Source organism: Protopterus annectens, chromosome 16.part0, assembly GCF_019279795.1.
Source record: "Protopterus annectens isolate FY-2018-M chromosome 16.part0, PAN1.0, whole genome shotgun sequence".
NCBI classification, from domain to species: domain Eukaryota; kingdom Metazoa; phylum Chordata; order Ceratodontiformes; family Protopteridae; genus Protopterus; species Protopterus annectens.
In genome coordinates, this window is record NC_056750.1 from 111,811,844 (window position 1) to 111,827,777 (window position 15,934).

At 41.9% G+C, this 15,934-nt stretch overlaps 1 protein-coding gene across 1 annotated transcript in view; it reads right to left on the reverse strand.

Moving 5' to 3' along the window:
- SDR39U1 (short chain dehydrogenase/reductase family 39U member 1) overlaps positions 1-13,692 on the reverse strand; it is a gene marked incomplete at its 5' end in the record, with an annotated part of 234,380 nt that extends 220,688 nt beyond the window's left edge. The window contains 1 exon segment of the mRNA XM_044058856.1: positions 13,586-13,692. Coding sequence (XP_043914791.1) covers positions 13,586-13,692 — 107 coding nt within the window.
- Between the last annotated feature and the right edge of the window lie 2,242 nt (positions 13,693-15,934).

Below are 15,934 nucleotides of genomic sequence, written 5' to 3' on the forward strand. Positions count from 1 at the left end.
ACCATGTTCATTCTTCATGGATATATATATATATATATATATATATATATGTATGTATCTGTCTGTACATACACATGCATATACACCTACATACTTATTTACATTTCCCATACTGTTGAATGACCGCCACACATACCCGCTTACGTCTGCTTAAAAGTGCCTTAATCACCATACATCCAACAGTCATTATTCTGGGCATCATATAAAATTAGCAGCCCTTGCATGGCTTGGACCCACGAACAGAAACACCATAGTCACTGGTTTGACCACTAAACCATCCGTGATGCATTCTGCATGGATGGTAGTTAGGATATATGACTTTATTCCAGGCATTCCACACTACTGGCAACAAATGTGACAGTCAGTTGGTGTACATATGTATAGTACATGTTAATGTTCATATGTTTCTGAGAGACATATGTATACATTTGCAAGTATGCATATTTATGAATAGGACACATACTTGACAACTACTTATATGCATGTATGTGTGATGTGTAGCTATGCGAATATAAGTATGTACATTTATAGATATATGTCTACATATCTGGAGTTATACATGGCCATGTTTATGAACACCCGCATCCTGGAGGGAGCTGTACTGTTTGTATACAGGGGGTGTGCATCATTATGACATGGAACCTGGACAGCGTATACAATTTGTGGACATGTACTATTTGGAAGATGGCTATGGGGAAGCTTCTTGGGAACATGTGAAAGGTATATATTCCCAATAATGCACATGGGGAGACGTGCATCATGGTCAGGTGTGTAATCCCGTGTTGTAGGTTCTGCAGGGCCGGGTGGAGGATGAGCAGGGTTGTGGACAAGTACTGCTAATCCAACTTGTGTCCGGATGTCAACGGGGGTGGAAATTATGTTGTGCCACCAAGTCTAATCTTGAGAACAGACACTTATCCTATGAGGGATGTCCGCAAATTGTGGACGCCGATGACCCCAATTCTTTTGGTTATATGAAAATGAGGGAGGGTTATATATGCATGGGATACCTAGTTTGCAGGCCTGTGACTGCTTAGGGTGAGACTGCCTACTAGATGTGGGTAGGGAGCACTATGTGCAGATATGGCTGGCCCAAGCTAGCAGCCCGAGTATGGGTGGTTTTGATGGACGTTCAGCAAGGGGGGGGGGTGCTGTGAAGGGGATGATGGGTATTCAATTATGTATCCAGGTGTGTAGGGGTTGGATGGCTCAGGCCAAACCATTATGTGGTGTGAGCTGGTACCGTTTCTGTACATGTGTAGCATACATTTTAATGTTCATATGTTTGTGGGATTGTGTTCTGCAATATGACCTGACAGGGTGTATTGGGGATGTGAACGTATTTTCTTTAGTTTCCTTTTGGATTCTCCCACTGCTCCCTCGTACACCTCCAGTTCACCTATTGTACATCCGATCCAGTCTCCCCTTGGTGGATTATTACATTACCCATCACCCCCCCAAAATCCATATACACACCATCCATCCCTTCTCTGGTTGTTAGCCCATGGCAGCCCAGTCAGCAGTGCACATTGCCTACTCTACATATCTCTGATACCATTATGATTGCTACTCTACATATCTCTGATACCATTATGATTGTGAGGCCAACCCTAGCATATTTGGTCTTCCACATGCTGTACTTCACGCACATAGGTACACGCAAATACTTATCTTTCATGACATGGTAGGTTGACCCAGGTTAGATAAATTCATTTTTGGGGGGTCCAGACAAGGACGACTCAGACCGCGAATGGGCAGATATTAAGCAAATGCTCTAACCATTGGGCTAGGCTTAGTAAAGGGCAGTGGCATGCAAACACGCTGCGTTTCACTTCCACTTGGTATAAATATCAGCACGACAATGAAATATGGACATGGGGTTTTAAGGGATGGGGGCTCAACATTCAGCTATGTGCTTGTGTGTTTACTCCTGTGAATTTATTTTGGTGTTCGCGGAACTCTCGTGTATGCTTTACATACATTTCAGTATCCACGGACACTGACAGGATTGATTACTATTAGAGGCAGGCTGTACTAGTAAGCATTTTAGGTTGCTCGACTGTAGTGGACATGTTCATGCCTCCGTGCAGCACTTAGACACACCCTTTGCACTTGTGCACGTTTCCTGTGCACGTGGACGGTGCGGCAGCGTGCCTTCATTAATATGCATATGGTGCTGCTGCGCCATCTCTATGCCGCATGCTCAGCGCAAGGCTAACATTGTCCTTGTGCCGAGCTTCATGAATCCTGGGGAATGGTTTCTCGGCTCCTTTTCTTGTCAGGTGCCATGCAGTGTAGAGTGCCCTTTGTTTTTTTTTTCTTCTAATATGTGGGTCCATTGGTTCAGCACCTTCACCATTACCATTCTGCACTTTTGAATTTTTCAGGCTCCCCTGATGATTTGATGTTTTTCCTTTGGGACCTGTCCTCTAACTATTAATTTGGCTTCTGCCCAGTCTAACCTTGCTTCTGCTGTCTTGAGTCAGGCCTTTAGCTCCACATTTTTGTCATTTCTTGTGTTGTTGTGGCATGTTCATCCAGTGCTTGATCAACATCATTCATTCACTTATTGTAATCTATAAGATTTCGGGGTGACTGCTTTGTTTCACGGCTCTCCTGCTATATCTTCAGTAGCAACACTTGTTGCCCTGCTGCTTCATCAGGTTCTGCCATCAGCTGCTGATGCACGGTTTTATTTTTTTGCATGGAGTTTAAGCTTTTGGTGGAGATCTTAAGACATTCAGCCTTCTTTGTAATGCAGGATGTTTCACTTGTCATTGAGTACATTCAGTATGGTTTTGTATTTTAAGCCTGTATTTTTATTCTGTAGCAGAGTGGGCACATTTTCTATGCTGTTTAGTGATCACATGGGAAGTCAGGCCTCAACTGCTTTAACTTCTATCACACATTCTGGTAAAAGATTTAGCTTAACAACTATGCTATCTATGGGAAAAAATGCATCCCTTCACATGCTGGTCATATCATCTGCTGTCTGTTTTGTCCTTCCTTCCTTGTCAAGGTAATGCAATCATTTACCCTTTCAGTGCTTTCATATTACCCATTTGTAATATTTTCTAGTGAAATAAAAAGGACAACTTCTGTTACCCTCAACTCATGACACAGCTTCCATCATCTTAGCTGCATTCCTTTACAGCCTTAATCTCCTATCAGCATAATTTCCCTGAACTGCATACAGTACTCTAGCCACAACCTAGCCAGTATAACCAGTGCCTGATACAGGAGTATTATCCACCTAGCAGGATTCCATCACCCTAAGATTAATACTCAAGCATTCCCTTTGTCTCTGTTGTTACACTTCACTAAAATCCTGATGGTTTAGTTTGTCCATAACCCTCAGATCTTTTCCACATAAGATCATAGCAGGCTACTAGGCTAATGGCCATGCGGCCCTTACAAGCCTAGCCAAGAGTTTATCTCCAAAAAAAGAGACCTCAGTTAGCACCTGTCCCTGTCAGTGAAAGACAAAGGTGGAACCCCTGGGACAAATTTATGGTTTCCCCATCCACTCATCAAGGTTGTGCTTGAAGAGGGTCACCGGGGTACTCTGATATGTATGGGAAGTCTATTCCAGAGACGGGGCAGCCTCTGGGAGACAAATCTGTCTCTCCAGTGGGTTTTGTTGATGTTGCATATTAGATTTAGGCCTTTCAAGTGGGTAACACGTAAGGAGTTGCACTTACGGATATGGATCATCTCTAGTAGGGCAGGGTCTGATATTGCCTTATAGGTGCGACACAGATCACCTCTGAGCAATCTGTATGATACAGAGTTGAGCGGTAGTCATTTGAGCCTGTCCGCATAGGACAGGTGTTGGAGGCCATGGATTCTCTTTGTGAGGTATTTCTGTGGCCTTTCCAGTTGGTGCAGGTGTTTGCAGAGGTACATACCAAACAGGTCATTATACTCAATTACATCCTTTTTTCTGGATGCAATCCCTTTACTTATGAGATGACCCAAATAAAACGCTTTTCTGACCACTGCCGCTACATGATAGTTGAATGTGAGATTGTTGTCAACTTGTGTACCAAGGTCTCTCACCACAGGTTGTGTGCTTAGTGGGTTGCCGTGGATGTGGTAATCAGTAGGAGATGTGTTTTTGTCGAATGGTATGATAATACATTTTTTGCGTTAAACTTAAGGCCATGACTTTGGTACCAGTCATTTGTTGCCATGAGACCCTCTTACATTATGTTATCATTTGGGGAGTCAAAGACAGCAGCCAACTTACAGTCATCAGCAAATTTGGTCAGCCACAGGCTCTTTGTCTTTTCCTGGACCTCTGAGAAGTAGATGCCAAACAGTAGTGGTCCCAGGACAGATCCCTGGCAACAACATTAGTGACAGATCTGCTGTCGGAGGTGGTGGCTCCTAGCTTGACCTTGTGGGTTGGGTAATCTTTGTCTTGTTCAACTGACACAGTTGTCATCTTGACTTGAACAAAGGATCTGCAACCTTGGGAAGCTGCAAATAAATAGAAGCACTCCAAATTTGTAAAAGATTTTTATTGCAAGTGGTAAACAAGCACGCTGCCCTGCCCCAAAATGAGGGCAAGCCACCACACCTCCAAACTATACAACACTAAATACATTAACGCATACATAAAATACAGACTATATGTTCGCATGTATGTATTAAACATACACACACACGTGCGTGTATATATGAGAAATATATTCTTACATGTGTGTGCAAGTATATGTAATGTGTGCAGTGCATGTATAATGTATATACATATAAATATATAGTATGTGCTATACAGTCTGAAGGTCTGGTATCTTTCCTCCATGTTGGGAGGGAACATGCTGGACTGCCTCCTCCAAACAAATTTAAAAATAAGTAAATGTCTAAGGACTCTGGAAGTGTTTCAGTGGCAACCTCCCGAGGTTTTAGACACAACATGCATGCACTGGCATCAATTTTGTACATGGGGTTGGAATGTCACAAATGTGACCACCATCACCTAGAGGCACTGTGACACAGGAAAAACCTTAAGACACTGGACCCAACCCAGTTTGGTTTCATCAAGTGCAGCTCATGTCTACTAAACTGGGAATCTTCTTTGAGAAGATCACTCTTTTGCCCTTGTCCATTGCTTTGGTGCATACAATACCCCACCTGGACATTACAAACTATGTCACCTGCTGGACAGTCAGCTGGCTCACAGGTAAGACTCATGAAAGTAGGATAGGGTAGCCTACCTCCACACAGAGACTGGTCACCAGCACAGTCCCTCAGGGCTCTGAACTGGACCTGGTTCTTTTAGGCATATACTTCTCTAAAGTGAAGGGTTTCTGGCTAACCAAGTTTGCAGACAACTGCAAACTGGGTGTAATCATAGAATCTCCCAAAGCACAAATACTTTTCACGAAGGCCTGACACAGACTAATGACTGGTGCCAGAGCCATGGTCTACAACTCCATGCCAAGAAATCCATAATATCCTTTGGGAGGCGACTTCCCCTTGGAACTACCACACTGAAAACACACCCGTAAGAGTAGACCCAATAGTCAAGGATTTGAGAACGCATGTAGACACTAAACTGGCCTTTGACCATCATGTGTCTACAGTAGTAATGAAGTCATTCTGTGGTGCTCAACTTATAAGCAATGATATGGCATCTAGGTCCAAGAATGTCATTGTTCCATAGTACTCTTCCCTCAAACCAATAGGGTTAAATGCCCCCTTCTGTATGCACCTTACCAGGTATATGCAACAAATGGAATGTCCACAGAGGTTCCGCACAATAATATATCTCAAACATGTCCTACACAGACTGCCTCAAAGCACTATCCCAGTACTCTGTCTCCTACAGACCAAGGACAGGTGATCTATGACTGGCCTGCAAGGCATCCCCTGACCCCACTCTGGTGGTCCTGCTGCACATCAGCAAAACAAACAGCATCAGAATTACCCACAGGACCTAAACTTGGCCCATGACAAACGGCACATGTTGGAGGGACAAGTATGTTTCTCAGACTAACCCTTCTCTGCAGCAGGCTTCCCCATGCATGTGAAGCAGAGTTCTTCCCTAACCCAATTCAACTGCAATTTGGACAAGTGGATGGGGAAAATCAGAAACGTAGCTCTGACTTGACACCTATGTCTCCAACAGACAGAAGCAGCCTGTAAATGACTGGCTTTCCAGGCCCAAGCTTACATACACTCCTCAAAGTAACCTTAGTGTATCAAAACTTGTCGAATACATTTGGGAAGCCTGGCTAGACTTAAAAATGCTCCTAGGGTAGCTAATATACAGCTATGGACTCATGTTCACACTGCTGAGTGGCTGGCCATGTATAATATATAGTGCAGTTGGGTGGCTAGCCTATATTATATATACAGCAGCAGGGCTAGCCACCCAGAGGTGTGAACACTGGCTGTAGTTGATGATCACTGCATATGTTCCACTCCAACCCAATATACAAAACTGATGCATGCATGCATACCACACACACACACACACACACACACACATATATACATTGACCATAAAATGTTGCCCCTCCATATTCTTGTATATGCGTGTGATGCACCAACATCACCTTAGTCATCTGCCTGCTTACATACTTCATCTGTCACAATCTGTGGTTTAGAAGCATTACTGTGCCGATTTAGATCCTGGCAAATCATACTGCAACACTGTAAGAGTTCGGTTTGCACTCTGTTATACCAAGACAGTGTATTGCACTTTCTTCACTAGCCAATGCAACCCATTCTCTCCACCAGGAGGAAAGACACTAGCAGCAAAGCCATCACCTAGCTAAAGCAATTGTTTGTGGCTTTAAGGCCAGAACCAGTATGCATATGCCTGCAGTCACCCCAGGATTCACTGAGCAGCGGGTGTCAGTCTGCGCCACTTTCTTCAGTGGGTGATGGAACTCTTCCAGACTACTTTACTCCTTCTCGAAGCCAGCACTGCTGCTAAATCTCCATTCCCCAATGCCAATTCCACAGCAGGAACTAGCACCTGATCAGGAGTCCATCCATCCTCCTGAATACAGACAAGCCAGGAAAGCCACATCATTCCTCCATTCCTTCATGCCAGATTCACCACGCACCAAAACTGCTACTTGTACTCTGGTTATGTAGGTCATACTTACGACTTTCCTCCTCTATCCCAGTGGGGCTAATTTATGTGATTGTAGTTGTGTAGCCAAACAGTACAGTGAAACTCCATCCATCCACAGTCCTTTTTTTCCCTATTTTTTTCACATGGGGTCAGGGTGCCACTTAAACAGTGACAATCTAGAGCCAAGATTTACACCGCTGGGTGGCTAGCCCAGATGTGGAAGTACAGGAAACACTATCTGAATATTTTGTCATACACATTACAAATATTAGGATCATAAGAATTACAAAGCAAGTGAGTTCGGAGACCATATGCGGCTTGCCAATACCCAAGTTATGCTCACCATGTCTAGAACAGCATAGCAGGTTTGTCCGGAGATAAACTTTCGGATACCCACCCAGTCACTGAGGTAGGATTTGAAAGATGTAAAGTGTCACTTTGCTCGACATGTAGGAGTAATTTATCCTCCTGTTTCTGATGCTAATTTTAGTTCAGTCTGGTTCTAGTCTTGATAACCTTTTTAGCACATTTGCTGATATGTAACAATATGGATTTGTTATTGAACTTCACAAGATTTTTCATCTTGTTATACAGAGATGGTTTAAACTGGTGGTCCATTTGCACTTAAATTTTCCCATTATACTTGCTTCTAGTATGGACAGCCAACTCTAAAACTTAGGTGGGAAAATAACTGTTACACAAGTAACTGCTAGGGCTGCATTGTGACTGGTGACATCACAGGTACACTGAGAGTCAGTCACGGAACCTGAATAGGTTTGTACATTGAAATACTTAAATTCAGATGTGTACATGTGACAAGTTTGTGGTCAAATCTAATCAGGGATGGGAATACTAAAGCAGTGGTACAAGGGGGGACATGTTGGCTAGGACCAAGTCTAGAATGACCTGACTTCCTGTTGGCTGGCTTTGACTTTCCATTTATCATGTCTACATATCTCTGGGCATACCCTATTTTAGTTAAGTATAGGTGTGCCAGTTCATCAAAGCATAACTGAAATTGACCATCATAAAGTTATTCATTATAGGTAGCTTGGTCAGTATATTAAGGAATCTTTTCTGGTCTTCTGTGGACATGGAGAGTGTCCTATAATGGATTATAGGACTGATAATTTACTTTGTTCAGGTTACGTTGGAGCTCAATAGGCTCAGTTTGTAAAGGTCTCTGGGAATATACCTTGAAATTAAGTGGTCTCTGACAAATATGAAAACACCACAGAAGTTTCCCTCAGGCCTGAATGCATGGTACATACAAAACCCAGCTATGGATGGAATGATCTCTTAACAGTTAAGCCAAGTTTCAGTTATAACACGTACATGGATGCGTTCAAGTTGCAGGAGAGTCCCAAGATCTGGTAACCTGTTAAGACGTCTATCTTGGAGAATACCTACCTTGATGTAATCAAATTTGGAGATCAAATTAGTTAGATTTTTCTCCATTATGGTTGGATGTCAAGAAGGGACTCTGCCTGAAACAGGCACATGGGGGCAGCAAAGGCTTTAGCCAGTATAAAAAAACACAGGACAAAAGATGCAGGTAATTCTTTGCAAAGCAAGTTGGATTATCAACCATCTCACCCAAAGCTGATAAAAGCTGGGCCCCCACCCTAGAATGACTCCACTATTTAGCTAAATTAATCTCCCCAACTTGCTTCATTCTGCCCAGCAAGCCATCCATCACTGGGAGTACTTGCTCTTCCTCCTGTTCTTCTCCAGACTTCTCACAGTAAGCTGGGGACAGTACAAATCCTAAGGGCATCCTGGATGGGGTAGTGCTGGCAACTGCTTCTAGTTCCCGTGGAGGTAATGTGACCATCCCTTATCTCCACCCTTAAGTTCGTCGATATGTCCAAGGACTACTCCCCTCAGTGGACCACAGCTCCCCTCAGAAGCGTTTCCAAATGCCCTCACTTTATAGGTATGCTCATCCTTCCCTGCTGGTGCCTCAGACTCCCAAGCCACTAATCAAGCCTGGATCACCTTGACCATATTTAGGACTTTATCCCTCTACACCATGGCTCTGGCCTTCTACTTAGCCAGTTGTTGAAACCAAAGAAAATAAGCATCATTCTTGGTAAAGGTGGGAGTCTGTTCAAGACCAGGGTCTTCCCTGCAATTGGCACATGCTTGATGAGGTCCAACATGTCTCTCTGAATGTTTCTTGCTTCACTGTATGTCACACCTACATGGGCTACCATGAGGTTGTAGTCATATCTGCTTAGTGTGAGAGAACGTAAAGCCCTTGTAAACCCCTGGATCACAGTGTTGAGGAAGCAATTAACTGTAATACTGTCCTTGTCTAGCCTTGTAAGTACAGAATCAATGTGCCCAACCACTGAGTCACCTATTACTAGGGACATTTCTTTTTGTAATCACGGAATTAGCTGGTAGTAAATTGGCTACTTATTACAGCCTGGTGACCCTGCTATATGAGGTGGGTGAAGTAATTTTGTTGATTACTGCTGAGACTAGTTCTAGGAGGCTTAGAGGAAAACTGACTGCTTCAGCATATCTTAGATATGCCCATGTCTAGATGCAGGTAGTAAAGTGTGGTACTCACAGATCAACTTGCTTGATGACAGGGTGGCCTCCAAGTTATATAGATAATTTACACTTCTCAGAAACTGAAGCATTTGCATAAAATATTCTGAGCATTTGGCAATTCCTACACTGGTTAAAAATGCCAAAGCCTACAAAGCTGGCAACCAAAAGGAACCAATCTGATTGTTATCCATGTGAGCCAGGTGGGCCAGAGTCCTACAGTGCTAAATGCAGAACAATTTACAGTATGTTGTGCTTCACAGCATAGCTAGTAGCAATAACACAAAGACAAAAGACAGCTAATCTGCATAGCTGGATACCAGAACAACTAAGGGCAAACAAGCGCAAAGAAGGAATGTGATACGAATGTAACTTATGAAAAATGCAAGAAGGAGAGTCTAAGTGTCAGATCAAATTACTTGCATCTATACAGTGCACTGCAAAACAGAAAATGCCAGAAAAATCTCAATAAAACACACTGGTATTAAAATGTTCCAAAGAATTAACAGACCTAGAAACATTACCTCTCCTCTTAGAATAAACACAGCAGTTTCTAGAAAGATAAAGTAAAAAAGCAGTGTACAGCCATCACAGTATACTCAGCAAAACAGTAAAAAAAACCCACCTGCCCCAGAACTTGTAGGGCATGACAATACAGGCAAAGTTGGCAGATTAGGTCAATCAGGAAATGGCTGAAAGCTCAGAAAGGCACGTTGGCTCACAGCAATAACATTCTTAAAGGTTCTAAACAATAGGTGCCCCCTTCTTCTGAGGCCAAACCCACCCAACAGTTTCTCTCCGATATTTAAAAGCACACACACACACACACACACACACACACACACACACACACACACAAATAAATTACAGCTTCCACAGTATGGTATGAAAAAATAGTAAAACCACTAATTCCAACTAGATATTGTAAATCTTGGTAGTGCAGTCAAATCCAGGAGATTAGGAAAAATCAGGATCTCACTGTAAATGAGCACAACACTAAGCAAATCTTATAAAATTCATTCTTCCTTAGATTAGTTATCATGCTTCTGCAGACAAGTTTATATCCGTCAAAACCAAACCATGCTACACAGTAAGTGCCTTTATGGGTAAGGGGGATGATGTAGCTGTGCTGAAAAGCAATAGCAAATAGGGTTGCCACCTTTCCAAATGTCCAAAGTGGGACATTTTTGTAGAAATGTACACTTTTGCACGACAGACATACCCATGGCCAGTGCAAAGGACATAACTTCACTGTTTTTCCCTAAATAAAAGCTTATTCTTCCAGCATTTGAGCTGCTTATAGTATTTCATATAATATTTAGGTGTTTCAGATACAAAATAACTGTTTTATGCAACTATTAAAGAAAACTTAGCAAATATTTTTGTCTTAAAATCTCAGGACATTTGCCATTTTTTTAGATTTTTTCGCAGGACAAAACAGCCCAAAGTGGGACTGTTCCTCTCAGAGGGACAGGTGGTAACCCTAGTAGCAAAACCTAACCCAAAAAGCAAGATGCCAGGTTAGCAATAACTTAAAACGAAAAGTAAAGCATCTCATCTCAAAGTCCTCGTTTTGCATCACGATTACAATAAAATTGTACTATCAGAAATGTAAACAACTTCAAGTGTTGTTACAGAACTGTATGTACACAAATACATTCCACCTTTTACACACTGCAAATTCAGCTTAACATCTGACAGAGAAGAGTTGCATTTTTAGTACTCTGATGTGCGGCACACGAAAGATACTACACACACTATAAAAGATTCCACTTCCACATCGGTTTCATTTTCGGAAATCAAAGATGAAAGCCTCCACATTACTTGTAACTGACCACACATACTAAAAACAAATCTACTTGCCTCTTTTCAGAAGCAATTCCCTTTTTAAGATGATGACAGCATTATCAGGTTTATATTAACTGACATGAGCTGTGAAAAGTCTTATGACTATACATGCACATGACCAACTCAACTAAAAAAAAAAGTAAATAAAATAGCATTTCAAGTACTGAACTATCTTCCAGTGTCAGAAAAAATGTTGAAAACAGCTGTATCAAACAGAAAAATAGCATGTCAGTGCCTCTTTAATGGAAAGAAACCCAGCAAATTCCTGTGACAGTTTCATTACTATTCGTTAATTTAAATTAACTACATCCCAGTGGAAATAAATTGGACTGCAACCTGCAAGTGTTTGCTATAGTAACTTCAAAGGCTTTCTGCAACTCTTCTCAATGGCATCAGTCCTTTTTAAAAACAAAGAGAACTTCAGTATGCCAGCTGCTATGCTGAACCAACTTGCTATGCATGAAAATGTGGAAGACAACACAAAAAAAATCCAGTGCTTGTCCAATGATGCAGACGTAGGACATCTGTCTGCATCACTGGCAACCTGGGTTTGAGAATGGACTTTCACTGCTAATAGAGCTGGCTGGGAGGACATAGGATGAAGTGGCCAAAGGGCCAAATCTCTTATCCTGGGGGAAGGATGAGGGAAAAACTTGCTGCCTGAATAACACAGGGTGGTGACTTACAGGAATCTCTCAGGATCTCTCCTATTTAATATATGGTTGCAGCAATGACATCACCATACTAGTCACCTCTACAGCTAAGGTAACTGACCAGCTACTGCAAGTATAGAGACTCCCAGCCTACACACTACTCACTGTCCATCAGATCCATTCATCCATCCTCAACGCCTTTTTCCCCCATTTTGCACATGGGGTCGGGGTGTCACTTCCGCAGTGACAATCATCAACCCAAGGTTTACAGTGCCGGGTGGCTACCCCTGCCACGGTAGTTCATTCATGCGCACACAATCGCACCTATGGGCAATTTAGAGCGTCCAATCCACCTACTGCATGTCTTTGAGGCCATGTGGGTCAGGAGGGCGAGCAAAAAAAAAAAATACATCCAGTGACTAAAAGCAATGCCTTAAGAGAGGCTCAACCGTGAGAAATTCCAAGGGGGGCAGATTATTCTGCCTATGGAGCTCATACTCTGTGTGACTCTGCTCCTCCTCCCATGAAGGTGCAAAGATCTCATCAACTTCTTTGTACCTTAATGTATCCAAATCTTGGCCTTCCACATTAACAAGTGCTCACTACTACTGCTTTCATGGAACTGGACAAATCAGTAAAGACCCATTCCAACTCTGTTACTCTGGATTTGGCAACATAAGTGGACACATTACCTCAAAATGCAGTCTGTATAAATTAATAACTTAGCTGCACTATAAGCAGTTGATATTTCAGGATCATTATCCAGGCCCAGTGCACCAGGATCAAGTAATACATAGAGTCCATTCAGTAAGTGAGGCCCTAGCAACACCAACTAATATGTAGGGGCCATTCAGTCTGTGAGACCCCAGCAGCATATAGGTTCATAGGTTGGTACTAGGCTATCAGCCCTAGGGCCTATACAAGCCTAGCCATAACAATTCCCTGGCTATTTCTTCCCACACTATTTACTTCCCTGGACCCCTGTCTAACAGGGCGACTGATCAAATCTTGCACAGAACATTTATGTCAGTTGTACACATTACACACAACTACAGTATTTGATACAATCCAAATTATAACATTCTCATCTATTCCTAAGGGCATCTGTGTAGTGCAGGGCATGTCCACAAGCAGTCCCCAAGGAGGAGGCCAAAAACCGGTGACACTAGCCAAAAGCTAGCAGACTGGCACTACTAAAGGATAAGTAATCACATATGGTACACAAATATAAAAGTCGTAAACTAATGGACAGAATCATTACACAGATTACAGTGAGCCATTCCACATATTTAATTTAATAATACTGGTTTTAAAAGTTCTGTATTTGCAGTATGTTTAGGTATCAGATATTTTTAGCATTATTAAACTAAGGCACTCTGTTCCTGTTACACAGGAGAGGTCATTTTTATTCCACCCCTGCTTGGTAAATACGTACCCATGTAATTCTGTTCGGTCCTGGGTGACGAGAGATAAGAGTGATGTCATGGCCTCGGCTCTTCAGTAGTCGTGTCAGGGCTCTGCCTACGAATCCCGAACCACCACCTAAAAAACACAACAGAATTACTTAGGACTGCAGTACTGCTTCTTTATGAGGACTTACCACCAGCTGGATGCATCAGGTTTTCCATCCTCTGGCCATACCATGACAGTCAGACAGACCAGAAACAGAACTCCAGTATTAAACTTACTAATCAAGGCAGATGTCAAACTGTCTAAGGAACATGTAAACACTAAAAAGAAACTACTTGATGAAAATTGTACATTTTCTGTATTAAATTTGGTAAAAGCACAAACTAAAAGAATTTGCCTACAAGCATTCTGTTAACTGTATAAATGCATTAAATGTATAGCTTTAAAAGCTAAGGAAAAACATTTGACAAAGACTTATTTGCAATAAAAAACTGCATTTCTATTGTATAATGTATTCATTCTGTATTGTTTCTCAAAAATCATATTCCAAGTTGGGTGTAAACTACTGTTATATAATGAGGAGGGTGAAGTTAGAATGTGAGCAATCCAGTGTTACAAGACACACAGTTTTACATACAGTGTTCCCAAGCCCCATTCCCAAGGACATTTGCTCTAGTTTCTCCAAATCACACACACACACACACACACACACATATATATATATTGGGGCATTTGTTTCTATATAGAACAAAAGATGAGAAGGCACTACTTAGTTAAGAATTATATAATCTTCCTTCTACTACTTTTAAACCACCTGACCAACCCAAGAAGCTCTGTGCATATTACGTTTAATAGTCTCCCTACCCTCCACCCCTAAAAGCTTAACAAGTGCATGGATATGCGTGAACCATATCTGAAGAGGATCTGTGGGTACAGGCATCATTCTCATGTGAACCACAATACAATTTTTCCTTAAATTTAAAAAAGTGCCACTGCTGTGGAATAGGATACTGCGATAAACTGTTTTCTTTGCATACAGATAAAAGCAGAGTGCCTTGAGGAATAGGCTGTGATGCCCGTGTACTGGCCCAGTAATCAAGGAGTCTCAATCCTCACCACTAACACCAGTGAGGGATGTGCACATTGGGAGGATGAACAGTACACAGACAGTAAAGTACAGTATCCCTTAAGAGCACACAGAGATCACAGTCAGTATGGGGCTGGTTTCTCCCTCTCTCTCCAGATCCACAATAAGACTCCCCACTGGCACAGCTATGGGGTTAAGATCTCAACTGAGTGGTCAAGCCAAAACCTCCAGCAACTTCTCTGTCCAACCAGTGCTTCATGTCCCTGCCCAAGTAGCTGACACACACACTTTGAGATTTGATTTACATACAAACACACAGACATTCCTGGGGAAGACTGGCACAGGGTCTCCAGCTATGCCCCCTTCTGCCCAGACTATACAGTAGTACCACCTGCTACCAACCACCCTTATCAGCTGCCATAAAGGCCCTTACTAAAGGGTGTCAAATTCTACTGTGCAATGTTACTATTATCCAATTAGTAAGTGTGACCAAGACTTGAAGGCTATTTAGGAGTAGCTTGTACAGTATCACCAAATAACTCTACACAAAACCAGCCACAATTAAAAGGTTTAAATATATTTAATAATAAATAATAAAAGCCCAATACTCTAACTCACAGTGACAGAGTTCAGAATCACAGGAAATACTTTAAAACAACATTGTAGGACAGTCTCACATAAATGCAGAAAATATCTAGACTAATCTTATGTATTTTACCCATCTCCAAGAGAAATCACTGTACCTAAATAACTTACTTACAGAGCCAGGCAAATACAGATGAGAAGTGCTGAATGGATGTTTACAGATCCAGAGAGAAATACAAAATGCACGACTTGCTCTTTGAGATCGTTCTTAAGTTAATAATGCACATTACTGCTGAATCATCTCAGATTACATCATTCTTGTCACCTCTGCCTAAGTCTCCCAGGCTAGCAGGAACTTAAATTTTAACATGTCTTTCTTAAAAATACTTCTCTCAGAAGCTGACAATTCTCTCTTAGAAGCTTTCCTGAAACTGAAAGTCGTAAAACAATTACCCTGCAAACCTGTAATTACCTCTGTTTCCAGACAATAGAAAGAAGCCCCTAGCCTAGACATCATGTCTCTTAGCCAAGATAAACTAACTTTATAACACATCATAAAACTCTCTACTTATCAGCTTATTTTCTTCAAGTTTTGCAAGTTAATTCTGTATGTCCCAGTTTCTACTATGAAAACATACATTTGCATTGGCATATTGTTTATACATTTCTGCTCTTTTCCATCAGGGTACACTGTGGTTACAC